This window comes from Oenanthe melanoleuca, chromosome 8 (genome assembly GCF_029582105.1).
Source record: "Oenanthe melanoleuca isolate GR-GAL-2019-014 chromosome 8, OMel1.0, whole genome shotgun sequence".
NCBI classification, from domain to species: domain Eukaryota; kingdom Metazoa; phylum Chordata; class Aves; order Passeriformes; family Muscicapidae; genus Oenanthe; species Oenanthe melanoleuca.
The window spans coordinates 10,657,877-10,676,288 of NC_079342.1; the positions used below are offsets into that span (position 1 = coordinate 10,657,877).

Here is an 18,412-nt window from a genome sequence, read left to right on the forward strand (position 1 = left end):
TTAGCTCAGAGCTGTTTGTACTTTTTGGGTGACTTTGCTACATACCACTGTGGCTCACCATACAGAGTGATCTCAGAGCACGTAAACTCAGTTCTGTTTGGGTGAAGCTAAGCTGGAACGTGTGCTTTAGCACCATACCTGATGTGCTGCAGCTCTAATGCACCTTCAGTCTGTGCCTGGAGCTCATCTGAAGTAACCCTTAGGCAAATAGTGCATGGGTCCTTGGTCCTCAGCACCCACTGTTTCACTATAGAGCTGCTCTTATTGGGCCATCCCACTTGTCTATGTACATATAATATATTGGGAAAATGTTTCAACTTCCCATTAGTAAAGGGAGGAGGGGGAGGGACAAGGAATGTCTGATATTTACAAATGGTATTACTTAGAATATTAATGGAAATAAGTCTTACAGAAGGATTCTTTGGAGACAAGCTTTTCAGAATAAAATGTTCTATCTGCATGCCCATTTATATTCATAGAAAAAGGAAAATTCTTTTTCTAATTTAGAGATCCAAGGGACCCTTGAAAAGTGTTTCACTCACAGGTAGAAGAAAAAGCTATCCTACATCTTCCAGAATGTTAAATGTTTGAGGAAGGTGAATGCCAGGAAAATCCTCACTCCTCAGGCCTTATGCAGCTGGATGACAGAACAGTGTCTATATGAAGTAAGCTGAATTATGCCAGAAGTAGAAAACATGCCATGTATGTTTCCACTGCTTTGTGCTTGTTTATTCACTGATTGGGGTGATTAGCCCACTGCTGGGTTTGCATAAGCATGGTATCTGTTTAAGATTCCACCTTTCTCTGTGTTTGACACAGTTTGTTCCTCTTTGTGGAACAGTCTGTTTGTGATTGTCTTTGATTCACAGAAATACACCTTTCAAACAGAAGTTCCGTGGGGCCTTTTCTTAGTCTCTCTGATTTTTATCATTTATTCCGGTTTGACAGAACTTCTCATTCTTGTCTTTCAGGTTACTCCTTACTTATTTCAGAGGGAGGCTTCTGAAATACATAGGAAACATCTAAAAGGCTTCAGCTTGGGTTTTCCCCAGTAGTTTGAGGTAGTTGGTTGCAAAACTTAGCTCAGAAAGCTCCAACCTGTGTTTGTGTAGTTTTCTTTCCACACACATAGATATACCTGTTTATTGACATAGGATACATTTATGCACACCCACTCCTACAATTAGTCTAGGCAAAATTGTGTTAGCATTAATTGTGTTAATGTTCTAGTGAGCCTTTCAAGGGACATGCTCTTCTATACGCATAAAAATGTCTCAAGGGTTACGAAATGGTTTGGGTGCATTGTTGAACATTACAAGTGCTGGCCCATGAGCACACCCTGTATACCTGAGTGTGCATATTTTCAAAGCTATCCTTTCAGGTAATTTAAAAATTCTATTTTACGGAAATATTTGCTTGTGGTACTGGAGAGATTACTGGGGAAGTTTTTAGAATTTACTGGACAAATAGCATTTAATCAGACTTGACTTTTTAGTCAAAAGGTAGGAATAAGCCTGGAAATAAGAAATCAAAATTCTGATACTTAAAACAGCTGTTAAAACTATGGCTTATGTGTGTGAGGTAAGGGGATATCACAACACACATGCCATGTGACCCCAAGTATTGCATGTAGGTGCTCATGAAGCACACTCAGGAAACTTTTATATTATTAGATAGCTACTGTAGGCATAATGCAAGGACGGTCACCAAACATCTATTTCCACCTATTGCTTTCTTGATGGTCTGATACATAAATGGAATGTCTCATGTTTTGTTGTTGCTGGTAACAAACTACAGATCTTTGGGAAATAGCTAAGTCACAGTGATGGCTGTGGGTAGGGCTACAGTGAAATTGCGCAGTGTGCTTGATAAGCTGAACTGTATTTTACCCTCCCATGTAAAGCCCTGCATAAGCTTTCTCTGTTTACTTCTGAAGATCCCTTTGTAAAGCTAAAAAGCAGAAATAGGTCACAGGAGCAGCTGATGTAGTTGACCGTAGAAAGCAAAATATCCCCTACCATCATCCAATTGTGATGTAAAAAATCTAATTAGGAGAGATTAGTTTAATCTGTTAGAGCTGTCTCTGCAAACATGTGGACAGCAAAAAGAGATCCATTTTCTTAAAATAACTTGCCTTAGGATTTTAGAGGTAAAATGCTTGTTTGCTGGATAAAACAATTAAATTACCTGTTTACCTCACACATTGTGGTAGGGTTTAAACAAAATCTGCTTCTGAGAAGCAGCAGCAGTACTGGTTTCTCTGCTTTGCACTACCATTAGTCGAAGTTAGCTCCTATCTGTGGCTTTACACAGCTTTGGTTCTCTGTCTAGATTGAAGCAGGCTAGGTCTTACCTGTGATATGAACATATGCTCAAAAGAAATTAGATCAAAGCCCCTTGTAAAAGAGGAGGTTGCCATAGAATCATAGAATAGAATCATTAAATTTAGAAAGGACTTCCAAGATTGACCAAAATTTGACCAAAAACACAACATCAACTAAATCATAGCACTAAGTGCCATGTCCAGTCATTTCTTGAACACTTCCAGGGACAGTGACTCCACCACCTCCCTGAGCAACCCTTGCAGTGAAAAAATTCCTCCTGATGTCCAACCTGAACCTTCCCTGGCACAGTTTATGGCCATGCCCTCTTGTCCTGTCACTGTATGCCTGGGAGAAGTGGCCAACTCCTACCTTGCTAAACCCTCCTTTCAGGCAGCTGTAGAGAATAGTAAATTCTGCCCTGAGCCTCCTCCTCTAAACCCCAGCTCCTCACAGGACTCACTCTCCAGACCCTTCCCCAGCTCCACTGCTCTTCTCCAGGCACACTCCAGCCCCTCAGTGCCCCTGAGGTGATGGGCTCACGGCTGGACACAGCACTTGAGGTGGTGCCTCACCAGTGCTGAGTACAGGGGCACAATCCCTGCCCTGGTCCTGCTGGCCACACCATTCCTGATACTGGCCAGGATGCCACTGGCCTTCTTGGCCACCTGGGCACACACTGGCTCATGCTCAGCAGCTGTCAACCAGCACTCCCAGGCTTTTTCCCACCGGGCAGTTTTCCCCAATCTGTAGTACTACCTGGGATTGTTTATGACCATTTGGCAAATGCCTGTCACACTGGCCTATTTCCAGTCATCTGGGACCTTGCTGGTTTACCAGGACAGATGATAAATGGTGGAGAGAGGCTCGGTGAGCTCTTTTGCCAATTCATTCAGTACTCCTGGGTGGGTCCCATGTGCTTCATAGACTTGTAAGTAAGTGGCACAGCGGATCACTAACTACCTCCTAATACATTGCAGGGGAGGTTTTCTGCTCCCTATCCCTGTCTACCAGCTCAGGGGCCTTGAGGACAACCCATCTTTATGTTGAAGACTCAGACAAGAAAGACATTAAATACCAAAGCCTTTTCCTCATCCTTGGTTACAGTGTTTCCCTCTGCAGGCAATAAAGGATGGATATTTCCTTTGGCCCTCTTTTTGTTATTAATGCATTTATAAAAACACTTTTTATTATTTTTCACAGCAGTTGTCAGTTTGAGTTCTAGCTTTTGCTATTCTAATTTTGTCTCTGCATGACCTAACAAATCCTTGCACTCTTCCTGAGTTGGCTGTCCATTCTTCCAAAGGTCATAAACTCTGTTTTCCCCTGACTTCCAGTGAAAGTGCCCTGTTCAGCCAAGGCTGGTCTTCTTCTCTGCTGGCTCACCTTTCAACCCAGGCTTGATCCCATGCTTTGTTGTCCTTTGTGCCAGAAGCCAGGATAAAGTGGGTGGTTTAGGTGGCACCTTTGTGCAGGGGCTGGAAGGCCCTGCCATGGTGCTGGGAAAGAACCAGAATGCAGTGCTCTGCTGCTGGAGCTGCAGTGGGCTCAGGGGGAAACCTAGAGAGTGTTAAATTCAGTGAAGCAGTTTTGTGGAGGATTTTCAAAGGTGTCCCCAAAGCCCTGTGAAGGGGAAAGAAAAAGGTGAGCATTGCCACATGCTTTAATTTTTTTTTTTTTTATATCATGAGGGCTAGATTATTGTTCAGCTTCTACTTTGAAGGACAATCACAGGGATGCTGTGATAGTGCTTATACAGAGTCATTGCCCAGCATGAGCACTGGTGGGAGGTTTTGCTGCATTGCTGTCTCAGATGCCCTTTACAGATGAAAATCAATAGGGATTTAGTGTTCACTCTGTTCGTAAGTTTAGTGGTCTTTTTCTGATTTTAGGAGAGTGTTGTTATCTATGTAAATGAACTTCGTTTTTGGAAATTGAACTTCTTTCAGTACCTGTTCTCTTTCTGATTGCAGCAGTCCCAAGCCACCCCTGATTTTATGAGCAGAGTTCTGCCTGTAAAGAGAGAAGATAGATCTCCACCATGACTAATCACTCCAGAAGTTCATGTACCTCCTCAGTCCAAGTGGAGTTCTCCATACATTATTGCTAGGTACTATTCTTTATCATGATTCTACAGGGCTTTTTTATTATAGTGTTTTGCTCTACTCAAAATAGTAATGCTTGAATCTTAACTACACAAATCTGTTAGTCTGAGTAATGCCCAGATAGGAAAGGATATTTCAGGACTGAAAATTAATTATTCTTTATTTATTCTGTGCTGCTAAGGAATCTGAGGTTTGTCAGTCCAGTGTCTTCTGCGCTATTTAAGTTCTTCTTTTCCTACAGTTTTGTCTCATCTTCACCTGTCTAATTTAGAGTTTTGTCTCATCTTCACCTGTCTAATTTGGATTTTAAAGCAGTATAATGTTAACTCACATCCCTGAAGCTCTTCCATTTAGGAAAGCAAGGTTCTTTTCCTTTAGCTCCTAATGAAGGTTTTATAAACAAACCAGTCTGGGGAGAGCAAGTTGTTCATCCTGAAATTAGAGGTGATCCTAAAGTGTGTCTGATGAGCAACATAGAAACTTTCTTAAAGTTTTGTACATTGATTGAACTTCATGCATTAATACCCTAACTTTAATAGTTATTTTAAGTACTTTTAAATTCTGACTCATGTAGCACAGTGTTAACCTTAGTAATCAATCCAATATAGTAGTCACTTTCTTGGAATGCATTTGACCATTTTTTTGTTCCTTTATGCATATTAAATAGGTTGTCTGTCATTGAATTACTTCTCTTATAAGTAATGACTTCCTGTCACTATCAACAAATATAATTAGCAGGGTTCAGTGTAAAAAAATCTTGCTGATTACATAGTAAGCACAATCTGTATAACCTGAATTACTGCCTTTTTTTCCCCCACCAAGGTTTATTTGGTTTGGCTTCTTTACTACTTATATTTTTAGTCTCAGAAAAATAGTTAGGTTTTTCAAAGCAAATACTAGCAGCCATTTTTTTTCTGGCAGTCATCATCCCATTTATGGCCTTGCATGACAAGTTTTCTAGCTACTAGTACCAGCTACAACTGGTTCAAGAGTGGTGCAGGTATTTCATACATAGAAACATTAGCTAGGACTCTCTGTAGTACTGTGGAATCTCTCATTGAGAGAGAAACTCTTCATTTTGTCTCAAACCCAGACAGTGGCTCAGTAAAGGACAATCAGGAGGAAAAGAAAAGGCTGGGCCATTGGCAGACTACAGATTTTATTGCCTTGATGCAAAAGCTTGAATTTCCTTTCACAGCTGTTGCAGAAAGATTGCAGCATCGATCTGGGGTTTAGAGGAAGGCAAGAGGAGTTGGAGTGCAAAACAATCTCTTCCTTATTTGTTCAGCAGTAGGGTTCATTTTTCAGAGTAGCCACAGATTCAAGGGCCCTGGGCTACACAACAGTGTCAGAAAGGTGTCTGGCTGCCTATTGTTGGCAACTCAAACTGGGAGGCTGTTGCACCCCAAGTGTATTTCTTCAAAGAGATGTTAGTCCATTTACTCTTCACAACAGCAGTAGCTTTTTAAGGTTAGTTTTACTCCTTGCTCTGTAACTTAAGCAGTTAGAATTGATGGAGGGACACTGAAAATAGCATGGAACTGTTGATCCCCAAAATACAGAGAATGCTCCAAGTTTGGTTTTGCATGAGTGTTCTTTATGCAGAGCTATTGCTTTATTTGATCCCCAGCAAACTGCACAGCCAGTTCTTACTGTTTGGGCCTAAATATCCTGCTTCAATCACTTTCATGCCTGGTATATCAGAAGAGATTGCACATTCTTTAGGGTCTCTTTCTACCAGGGTTAGTTACAGCTGATGCCAACCCTTCCCTAGTGCTGGCCACCTCTTCCCTTGAGGTGGAAATTGCTTTGCAGTTCATAAGATGTGGACCTGGAGGATGATTTCTGAAATAATCAAATCTCTTATCTGATGTTTTTCGCTACTTCTTCGTTGATACATTAGCCTAAATATCCTGACTTGTTTTCCAAATGTTGTCTCTTAAAATCAGACAAAATCTCCTTCAGTTAATATAATTTCCAAAAACAAAATTCTAGAATCATAGGGAAAAGTGAGACTTAAAAAAATTATCTAATCCATGAGTGGTTTTACCTGTGTACGTTTTTGTAGAGGTTTGAGTAATCTGCAGTGGAGGCCCAGCAGTTTTCCCAGAAAACTAGTTCTACTGCTTCACCATTGTTATAATCAGAGTGTGCTTTCTAATACTGACTTCCATTTCCTTTTCAACGTTCTCCCAGTTACTGATCATTCATAAAAAAACTACTCTTCAATAATTTAAATCCTATAAAGCAGCAATAAAGTAGGAAGTTGATGCAGGTAGAAAATTTAAATTACTCTTTTATTTTTTAACAGGCCCATTTATCTGATATTTGGATTTAAATGTCAAATTTCCTTTTTCCTTTTGAAGGTAAAAAATTCATGGTGATTATAATGAGTCATGAACCTGAAAAGCAGAGCATGCAATGGTTTAAATTCTGTAGTATATCTACTAAAATGTAATGGGAGTTGCTGATTTTAGAAACATAAAGATAGGAGATCCTGTATTTTTTTAGGAAATGGTAACAGAAGAGATTTGCTTTTATAAGATTCGTTTCAGACTCTTTAATCAATATACATTTATCATGTCTGAATGGTAAACCTAATTGTATCATAATGGGTAAATGGTTTTATATAAACTTATGTCTAGTAGTAAATCCATCTTTTCTTGGAAAAAATTAATTTAAAAACACAGATTTATTGTGATAAATGGTGCAGCAATTAGCTGCCTTCATTACATGCAAGTCCAAGTTAACAGCCAGATTCAGCATTCGTGACTTTTTTTATTTGAAAGAGATGTTTTTCCTCTCTCCTGCTTTTTGGTGCTGATAAATGTGTCACAGGAAGTAGCCTCCAAACAAAGGAAACTCACAATTTTTTATGCATGATAGTGTATCAAGTGCAAAATTAAATGTGCAGACAATGAAAGGAACTGATCTCTGTGATAACATAATCTTAAAATAAGAACAGAAAGTTGTTATTTTGCTCTAAAGTCTGTTTCTGCTGTCAGCTGAGAAATGGCAATGCATCCTTTGCTATAGGTTAACCAGAAGTATTGATGCAGAAGAATGAACTTCTTTAGGCAAGTCAGACTTCTACTCTGGAAGAACTGGATCCTTCGGAAAAGACAAAAGGTAAAGTATCAGTCTTTGGATTTCAGGTTTGAACCACGCTCTCCACTGGACTAAGTGACTGGTACATTCATCAGCATGTAAAACTCTCAAGTGCCTCAAAGAATCACAAGTGATCTTTGTAGGGACCTGTTGTCTGGCATCTTGTCTGGTGCAGTTTGCAAAGCTCGTCTTTAGAGACCAAACATAGAATAAACATATTGGGATTTTCTTTGACAAATAATATTGTGTACCAGAAGAGTTGTGGCTAGAAATTTACATATTTTCACATAAAAAAGATCTGTTGCTAGAAAACATCATGAGCAGCATTCAGCTCAGGAAGGTTTGTTTCCTAATTTTAGATTTGCTCTTCACACTCAGCTGCTCTTAGATGTGATTCTAATTAGGACCTTACAGTTCACACAGATTGTGCCTTTTTTAGTATGGCTGAATGACATAAGTAAAGCAAAAGCCAGAAGTATTTTAAGTACTTTCAAATCCTCTTAGATCATATGATATTTTGTCTTACAGCAAGACTTCACTGCAGAGTCAACAGTTGATCCACAGCCGATTTATGCTTCTCACATTTATACAGTCTTATCACTGTGCTTGCTCCATTACAGTTCTCTCTGGATATTACATTTATCTGTGCATTTGCTGGGATTTCTGGCTATTTATCATGTAGTTCTGCAGGCTTATGGGGTGCTTTTTGATACTTCTAGTGACTTCTGAGACACCTTTGTGTCCTCTGGATAAGGTCCACAGGAAAGGATCAGTGGTCTGACACTGGTCTGTCCTTACCACACAACACATTGTGTACCAAGTCGAAAAAAAGCTTCCCTTAGGCTTCAGACTTCAATCTTTTCCAAACTAGTTGACTCAGACAAAAAGGAGCTACCAAATTCAAGTCTGAGGATTTTGTATCTCCTGGGGATGAAGAAAGAATCAACATCTGAGCATTAACACAGATTAACTCTACAGCAAAGGACTAAGGATTCTCGCCAGTTCTTGCCCCTGAGTTTATGGGTGTTTAGTACTTGTCCCAGATGGTTTACCAAATGGATGGCAATGGATGTTGGTAAGACCTTGTGGACCCTGCTGGGAAGGGTCTGTACCACTCTGTTCTGAGCTGTCTCCAACAGCTGTCAGGTTTCCCTCTCTAGTAATCGTGTCATTTGCCCTTTGCTGCTGGTAAGATTTTGTCTGCTTTTAAAAAGATCAAGCATGCATAACTTTCTAGGTGGTGGTGGGTGGGATTTTTGTTATTGTTCTGTTTTAAAAAGGAAACCCTTAAGGGGAAAAATAAGAAATAGCAAATTGTTGCCTGGTGTAAAACTTTCTACCCTTTTGCTGTGAGAATATGTTGTGCTTAACTAAAACTATTAGACAAAATTATAGTGGAAAAACAGGGCAGTTAAAAAAAAAAACCTGCTCTTAATTGTGCTGTGGAGTGCCTTTTGCCCAAAACAACATTCACGTGTAACCCATCTTGTCTTTGGCTTTGCTGCTTTGTGCATTATTATTACGTATTTGGTACCTGGTTGGGAAGGAGGGAGCAAGGGTAAAGAAACAAGGAGGGCTTCCCTGTGCATGTGCTACAGCCGTAGTTTTGAAGATATTTTCTCCTGGCTGTTACAGGGAGGAGCAAAAAAGTGCCATGTGTCTGGACACAAAAATCCTGTTGCTGTTCCTCAGAGCCCAAGGCCTGTGTTACAATATCAAAGGACTGTAGTTTCAAACCTCTGCCAAAACACACAGAGGCAGTAAAACAAACTGAAACACAGGGGTGGAGGAAACAGACTGAAAACCAGGCAGGATGTTGTGCTGTGGTAAAGCAGTGCCCTTGATTTTCTGACATGACACAGGGGTTGGTGACTGTTCTAAGTATATTGAAAGGTCTGGGCAATAAAGTGGCCTTTGATGGGGTCTTCTGTGCTATTGAATAAGGTGTTTGATCTTAATGCATACATTTCTACAGATATTAGGAAATTAATAACATTGAAATGAATGATGACAAAAAGTAAAAAGTAAAGGTCAAAGTATGTAAAGCTTATGCTGAAGTCTTTTACCTCCAGGTAAGAACAGTGTACTGACAGCATGCTAATGAGCTATGTCAAAGTGTGGATTTTAAAAAAACATTTTGTCTCTTTTATCTAATCCTTCTTGTAGGGCCATGCATTACCTGCTGCCTCTTTCTTTACCTCAGTCAGGATGTTTAGGTATTTCTTTAAGAGAGTTGGAGAAGTTACTGAGCACTGAGTTAATGGTGATGCTTCTTGGAATTCTAATGAAATCCTCTTTTGGGTGTCCTTTTCAAATGGTGAAACAGGCAAAGGATAACCATGAGTACATGCTGCACTGGGCTTTTCTGCTGTGAGAAGAAGTCTCATCTCTTTAGCCACCAAGTGACTCTATGGTGATTTATTATTAAAATTTACTTTTAATTTACTTTTTTCACTTTTTCTCCAGCTTCGTTTTCTAGTGGAGCTTGTATGGCCTCTGACATTGTTTCTTGCACTTGTCTGGCTGAGGAAAGCTAATCCACTGTATCGCCAACATGAATGTAAGAATATTTAAGATGTTATCATGATCTGACTTCTTGTAGGTAATGTCCAGGTGTTCTCAGACAGAGTTATTGGGACCTGCTTGTGGACTGTTACTGTCCAGTGGTGAAAGAACAGACTTCAGTTCAGAAGTGTAAGACTTTCCAGTGAGAACATAAAAAATTGTGTAGTTTTCCTGTGAGATGCTTTCTGGTCAGACTTACTTGGGGTCTCAAGATGCTTCTAGTTTTGGATTTCTGTAATTCTGGTACAGAGAAAGTAATACCTCACTACCTATTAAAAAGCCCTTCACATTAGTAAGAATAAATTTCTGTTGAAAATAGCCATATTGCTTCTATCGGTGATTTCCTTTTTCTCCATAAAAGATAAACCTCTCTGATTCCTATCACATTCCTTTTGTAGACAGCCAGCTCATCATACTATTTATATTCACAAAGGCTGCATTAGAAAAGACTACTAACAATTTACATTTTATGTTTTGATATTCTAGGTCACTTCCCAAACAAGGCAATGCCATCAGCAGGAACGCTGCCATGGTTACATGGCATCTTCTGTAACATGAACAATCCTTGTTTTCGCAGCCCAACCCATGGAGAGGGTCCAGGTGTGGTGTCCAACTACAACAATTCCATGTAAGCAGAGCTGTATGTGTGAGACTGGGTCGCAGCAATACAGGTCTGTTAGAGAACTGCTAATAGCTTGCTCTGGGCACCTGTTGGGTGTTCATGGGCATGAAGGATACAGGGAGAAAGGCTAGAGTATCCTCATATTGCTTAGAAAGGTCTCTCACCACACCAAGGACTATTTTAAAGAGTTGTTCTGTGGTGTCAATGAAAAGGGAAGATAATAACACACCAGAGTGCAAACAGTGGAAGACAAAAATTTTCAATTTTGGAGCTTTGGTTTCATGCTAACAATGGTCAGCAAAGTTGAAACAGAGCTCACAATGGTAGGTTTGGGCCTTTTAGAGAGAGATTTCAGTGCAAGTCTCTAGAGAAACACATGTTCACATAATAAAATCCGTAAGAACCTGCTTTCTGAATATTTTGGGATAAACCTTTTTGATAAAATCCCTAAGTCTTCTTTGCTCATCACTAGAGTTGTCCATTCTGAATGAGAGCTCTGATGAAGTGGCATCAAATAAGAACCTGCACAGCCACTTCTTGTGTTACACCTGTTTTGGCTATATACTTTTGAGACTTTAATCAGCACATAACCTTCAGACACTAAGCTTGTTTGCAAGCAAGGAGGATTGAAGACTGTTACTGAAAAAGGGCTGTGGGAGTGTTTTATTGCATTATTTGTTACAGCTGAGTCATGAAAGAAAGTATAGCAGACAAGGACCCTTAGAGTGAAAAAACCCCTGTCAGCCTAAATCTAAAAAATACTCCAAATCTCCCTGTTGCAAAGTCCACTTTGGAACATCCAGTGATTAAAATTCATGAGCTAATGATGTGAAGGCCACTGAAGCCCCTGTCATGTGAAAGTGTGTAACATGGACTTACCATTTGACCTTTCATTCCTGGTGAACAGGATTTAAAATAGCTGAACATTTTTGGTGGGGTGCAGTCAAACACACAGTGAAGCTAGAGGCTTCTGTACATTCTAGCTTTTCTAGGTTGCTTGTTACAGAGCAAACTGTCACTTTGTCAGTCCCAGTAAATTCAGTGCACTACAGCAGAAGTAAATGCATTGTGTTTTCTGAAAGAATTTGGTCCTTCCTGTTTATTATTTCCTGTAAGCTAAAATGAGTCATGTGGACTGAGATATACTATTGCATGCATGGAAAAATGTAGTACTGTTAAAGAAGTGTAATGGCCTTACCTGATTGTAAGAATTTTTTATGCTTGCTCTTAAACACAGGATCTGATTGCATCCTTGCTTGATCTGCATGTTCTATCCCAGAAGCAGTAGTTGAACAGCTCCTGTGACTATTTTTTACTTGTGTTTTCCTGCTCCTCCTAGAAGAAATATTCTGAAGGGACCTAACAAAATGGAGGGGACTGATGTGTGAGGGGAAGGGTATTTCTGTTTGTTAATGATTCCATGTCACTTGCTAGGCTGAGCATGTGCCCAGAGTGCCCCATTCAACTGCTGGAGATGGATCTGGGCTACAACCAGGGCAGATTTGCATTATAACTGTGAGATACAGGTTGTCATGTTGTCTGGGGAAGGTCCTGTGTCCCCAGAAAGATCAACATAGCTAATGAAAAAATGTATGAATGGCCAATCTTCTGCAGCACCTGTGGCCCTCTTAAAAACTTCTGTGGACTTTCAAATCTAACTGAACCCCAGACTACATGAAACTTTTTTTCCTTTTCTCATCCCTAACAAAGAGAGAGACAACTTTACTTTTTCTTTTCCTTTCTTACTTTCATTTATTTATTTTTAGGGTTTTTCATTTGTTTGGGTTTTGCAGGTTTTTTTACTTGAAAGGTTCTCAAGAATCATCACTCTTAAACTATTGTTACTTCGTTATTTCTCCTTTCAGCCTTGCAAGGGTATACAAAGATGCTCAGGAGCTTTTACTGGAAGCTCCTGAAGTCCGTGACCTTGGAAGAATCTGGGAAGAACTGATCATTATGACTCAATTTATGGAAACAATGAGAACTAATCCTGAAAGAATTGCAGGTAATTGTTGTGTCTATATCCTTTAGAATATTTAATTTTTCCTTCTGAGAGCTGGATAGAAGTAACTTTGGAGGCTGATAACATTATAATATATTTCACATGTAGCTGTTACTCTGCTTCTGTTAGGGTAAGTTAAAATCTGTCCAGTGACAAACACCTGTCATTTAAGGGAAAGGAGAGGGGCAGTCAGCTCTGTTCTACAACCATCTTCCTTAGATAACAACAGACAAAACTCCAAAATCATGGGTATCTCACCACACAAAGGAAAACGTGGCTGAAGAAATATCCTTAATTATTATTACAGTAAAAGCAAAAGCAGCGAGAAAGTGTCACTGGAAGATGCAGAGAAATTGAAAATTAGGAACATGTCTGAATATATGCCAGGAGCATAACTCAGAAAGTGCTCAGAGGTACTTTGTTGCAATCTTAGCTAAAACAGGTTTGAAACAGTAAAGGAAACTCTTCAAAATGTATTTAGAAGGAGAAACACTGAACACTTACAAACAGAATTGCAAATTACAAATCACTGCATTAACTTTCATTTGAAGCAACTTGCCAAACTCAAAACACAGTCCTAGGGGAAATAGGGAATGCTATAATTGTAAATTTTTTTTGAAGTTGAAGTACAGAATTTGAAAAGGAGGAACTCCTAAAACTAAAGGTATAAAAATGGTCTGGCTTTGTGAATTGTTCTGTCCCATTATCAAGTACTTTGTCACAGGAATAGCATTCTTATCAAAATTAGACTCTCCATATATTTTAATAGGATGTGTATAAACCATCTGATACACATAGTTCACTATCCTATCAGAGGTTTCTAACTAGAAGTAAAAAAGGGATTATTTCCTTGTAGATAACAGTGAGACAGCCAAATGCCCCAGAATGTAAACAAGAACTCGAGTATAATCTGAGCTGTTGTTTGTACCCTACCATAGAAATCAAACCTAACTATTTAGAGGTGAGGAAAAGCATGTTATGCCATGAGTTTGCTATGTATTGCAGAGGGACCACACCCTATGGTTTAAGAAGTTGCCTTTGCATCCCATATCAACTTTACTCATGAAATATGGAGAAAATTCCCAACAGTCCTGTGACGTATAATGCTAATGCTCCTTTAGAATCTGTGGGCATGTTAAATGTGTTTTACTTACAAAAAAAAAATAAAAATAGAAGTTTGGAATTCCCTGTTATATAAAATATGGTAAAAAAGTTCTGAAGCTTAACTAATAAAATTTGAATTACCATCTTTCTCCACACAGAAGAAGTTACTGAAAGATTGGCTCTTTGTGTTTATAGCTTACTACTATTGCTTTTAAGTAACATTTTAATAGAATAGCTGCAAATTGAGCAAGGAAAAATTTGCAAATGTCGGAGTTGTGATTGCCCCTTTTACTGATTCCTGAAATCAGATCTACCACTTGAGTCCTCTTCCTTGTCCCAGTCTCCCTTTGCACTGACACTTTTGATGAGATGTGTTCTTGTGGTGTGCTTTTTCATCCACACTGCCTGGATGCCAGGAAAGGCATCAGTTAGAATATGAGGCACAGACCCCTGCTATTGTTTTCAGTGTTTACTGCTCGAATAAATATGTGGAGAAACAATTGAAGAAGTGCTCAGGCCTCATAGCCTCAGGCCAGAGTATGCTCAGTGCAGATGGAATTGTGGAAGTTAGTTGGCAAACTCTGATAAGCCTCAGCTCAAGAATGGAGTGCATGTTTATTAGAAATGTCTAAAGTTATATTCTCTATGTCAGTAGAATACACATGGCTCCTGTCAGTTTCAATTGCATGTTCTAAAGACTAGAACAATTAGAGCTATTCAAGCATTCTTTACCAAAGTCTGTGGATGCTGTGAGAGGTATGTTTAGTAAAGGTATAATTTAATAAAGTTATAATAAATATTCGATGAACATGATCAACATTAAGTTTCCAAGATTTTTTCTTGCACCATGTTGAGGCAGAGTTCTCACTGATAAGATCTGTAGCAGAGACAAGTTTTAGAAGATTGGAACTTTTTGACTTTAGGAGCAGCAGTATTTTGAGTATTGTTACAGGGAAATTTGATGGCCTCTTAGATGTGTCTAATTTAGCAGTGGGAGGTCTCACTGGTTTGTCTGAAGAGTTGTTGTTAATCTAGTTTAATATGAAGTATAAGCTACAGTTTATGCTTCTCCAAAGAAATTGAGTTTTTTCTCGTGGAAGATTTTCAAGGGTCACTTTTGCAAGGCTAGAGAATAAGGTTAACCAACTAAAATTAATTCACAGCAAGTGATAAATTAGTGTGAATTTAAAGGGTTGACTAAAGTTACTTACACAAGGCTCAGAAGAAAGGACACTGTGAACAGTAGCGTACTTGAATCCGAACATTTAAAATAAAGCATTACATCAGGAAAAATTAGACACTTTCAAATGCAGTCAGGGCTGCTTTCAATGTGTCCATTGCTGTAGTCTTAGTCTGAAACATCTTTGAGACATTAGATACGCAGAGCCAGAGCACTCAGCATTTTCTGATTATCATTTCCCAATAAAGGATTAAAATGATTTTGAATTGCAAAAATAATTTTGGCCTCAGTTAGTCGTGACTAGATATAAGAGATAAAGTACATTCTTTTTGCAAGTTTAAGCCAGGATATGAGTTGTTCTATAACTTCCTTTGGTATCTCACTGATCTGTGCGTTCCTTCTTCATCCAGGAAGAGGAATACGAATTCTAGACATTTTGAAAGATGGGGAGACCCTCACTTCCTTCTTGCTAGAAAATGTTGGCCTCGCAGATTTTGTTGTTTACCAGCTTATTAATGCTCAAGTGCGCCCTGAACAGGTGGGTAGAGTTTAACAGTTACCAACAGTTACCTCACAGTTTTCTGTGAGGAAAGAATCTCCTCATTGTATGTGCAAAGTAGCCTCAGTGAAGGCCTTGGGCCCAGAATAACTGATGCCTTATGGGTCATTTGTACTATTTCTCCCTTTGTTTTTTGTGAATCTAGAGGAAGAAATGTTTGGTTTGTCTTTGAAAAACATTTTGAATACATATTAAATATTCATGAATTATTAAATAAACAACTAAATCCTGTTGCTGCACCCTAATAATGAGCATCAAGAAAGGGTACTGGCAAGTACTGCATCAATCCCCATAACTGAAGACTTGACTCAAAAGCATAATGAAGCTGTGCATCCTTTTGAGATAACAGTCCTGATGAGAGAAGAACTATTGGAGGTTCTTAGTTTATAATTTAAATTCTCTGCCCTAATGTCAGCATGGTGACTTTTTAGTATTGTCTCACATTAATAGGTGGAAGTGGAGAAGCAGGCCCACTTTCTTAGATTCTGATTGAATAATGGATCTACTCAGAAAATTCAAAGTGAAAAGTGCAGGTCAAATCCCTCTTGAAGCAGCTACACAGGGAACTGTATTTGACCAAGTCCAGGCTGTCTCTGCTTCTGCATGTACATGCTGTATATGCTTCTGAATGGTGGCTGGGAGCTCTGTGAGGAATGCTATATTAATGAATGAATGTTGCTGAATTGGAATTCCGGAACAATTTCTGCACTGCATTAGTGTGGGTGGAAGCAGGTGAATAACGGAGACTGAAAGACACAATTCCTCTGTTTCACTGCCACATAAAATGCAAATTCTGAAACTGCATGTGAGCAGAAAGAGAGGAGGGCACTCATGACCTTTCATGCAGTTCCTTTTGTACATCACAGGCTAGTGTGACCAGTAGCCAAATTACTTATCTGCTGTATTCCCTATTGATATCCTCCCCTCTCCTCACTTTATCATGAAGCAATACTACAAGATCATACCAAAGCCAGTGTCGATTGATACATCCTATGTATTTTCACACTTCCACGTCAGCTGAGATGTTGAAAATTTGCTTCCTTGCTGCTGTGACAAGGAGAATATATACAGATATCCTGCTGGGTTTCTCTTTCCCTATTCATCCCTAACCGTTTCTGCACCAGAGAGGTCTGCTGTGTCAGGAGAACTGAGTGCTGCTGTGTTAGACTCTATTAGCTCACCAGTGGCATTCATTTATCTCCTGCTAAAAATTCTGCTTGCCAGTGTATGCAGGACTGAAGTTTGCAACACCATCACCAAAAAGAAGTATTGAAACCTGCTGGAATGTGGTATCTTTCTGCTGTATTTTCTATGCTGATGTAGAAAGAGATGTAGTTCTCTTTATGCTAGAAATTAGAGAAATTGAGCATTGGTTAGAGGAAGCTGGAGGAGATCTGGTGTTAATACCATTTTTGTTGCTCTCTATGCAGTTTCCTTGTTAGCAGTAATTACAGGGATCATCTCACCAGAGCTGATTTACAGCTATGAGGAAAGAAAGTGCTGTGAATCCTCCTTTCAGGTGAAAATGATGCAGAAAAACCAACCTCATAATTTTAAAGACACAACAAGAGAATTATTTGCAGTAGGAATTGAACTCTGCATTTTCTGTGGGAGATAATTTGCTTCATTCCAATAGCCCTTCTTGATAAGCAAGTTGTGAGGGTGGGACTTATGCATGGTTGAGGTGGAAGTTTCAGAGCCATGACTTGACCCTCAATCTATGATTGTCTTAATCTTCAGCCATCATAGTTCATCTCCAGTTCTTCCTGCTGCTCTGCCCTCTGTTAGCCTGCATATTTCTGTACACCCCTTCCCCCTGCTGCTGATGGCACAGAGCTGATCAACCTGAAAGCAACTTGTTTACAAAAGCCTGACTGTTGCCAACAGCTGGCTGGAGATCTAGGTCTGAGCCGCCTGGGAGTCAGGAAATGACACACAGAGCTGAAAGCTAAACCTGATCAAACAGCCAACTAGCTGAAAAAATAATTTGGACTTCATTCTTGCCAGCTTTGGCTAAACAGTGACACATTGATTAAAAAAAAAAAGTATTGAAGTTTCCCTCTGAGGGCCTGCTTTTTTGAGTCATTCTAAGATAAAGATAAGAAACTGATGTTGAAACACAATAAGAAGTTCAGGAAAGATTAGCAGCAGCGTAGCCTACCGGAAAAATTGGAAGGGCGGAGGTTTGATGTTTTTCTAATCCCATCTGTTCATGGACATTATTGAAATGCAGTTACAGTTGGTAAATAACAACTCTTTTTTTTTTTTTTTTTCTGTGTTTAGCCTTCTCAGTGGTGCTAATGTCACTGTTTCCTCATTTCATAAGTCAAATCAGGGTTCCCAGGCTGCCTCCCTGTGCAGCCCAGTTCATTGCAGTTGACGCTGTCTGTGGAGTACAATGCCAAATGAGGCGTGTATAGCTAAAAAATGTTGTTTTTTCCACACACATCCCCAGGACATAACTGACCGAGCAAATATGCAAATTATTTCACTGACATAAACTAACTTAATTCCAATTCAAACGTTCCAATTTGAGAGAGGGCAGGTCTGTGTGGTTCTGGAGGTTTTTTGCAAGACAGACTGGCTCTGTCAATTGAATTCCTTCTTTTGCATTCTGCCTCTCTCCACATTGTCTACCTTGTGTTAACAGTGCCTTTATATCAGTAGAGCTGTAGTGATGATAGGGCCTCTCAGATACTTCTAGAAATTCACATCCCTATTTTGCATCATAATTCTAAAATACTGTCTGTGTGTAATTCACACAGACTTCACAAAGGTGTCTCGTTCTGTCAACTGCAGCTCCATAAACTAAAACTCAGGGCAGTCATGGCAGATAAAATAAAATG

The 18,412-nt window shown here is 39.4% G+C and overlaps 1 protein-coding gene across 1 annotated transcript in view; it reads left to right on the forward strand.

Moving 5' to 3' along the window:
• The first annotated feature begins 7,489 nt into the window (after positions 1 to 7,489).
• Positions 7,490 to 18,412, forward strand: part of ABCA4 (ATP binding cassette subfamily A member 4) — a 60,689-nt gene continuing 49,766 nt past the window's right edge. Inside the window, exons 1-5 of the mRNA XM_056497332.1 lie at positions 7,490 to 7,555; positions 10,001 to 10,094; positions 10,586 to 10,727; positions 12,587 to 12,726; positions 15,418 to 15,545. Of these exons, the coding sequence (XP_056353307.1) occupies positions 7,490 to 7,555; positions 10,001 to 10,094; positions 10,586 to 10,727; positions 12,587 to 12,726; positions 15,418 to 15,545 (570 nt within the window). The remainder of the gene's footprint in view (positions 7,556 to 10,000; positions 10,095 to 10,585; positions 10,728 to 12,586; positions 12,727 to 15,417; positions 15,546 to 18,412) is intronic.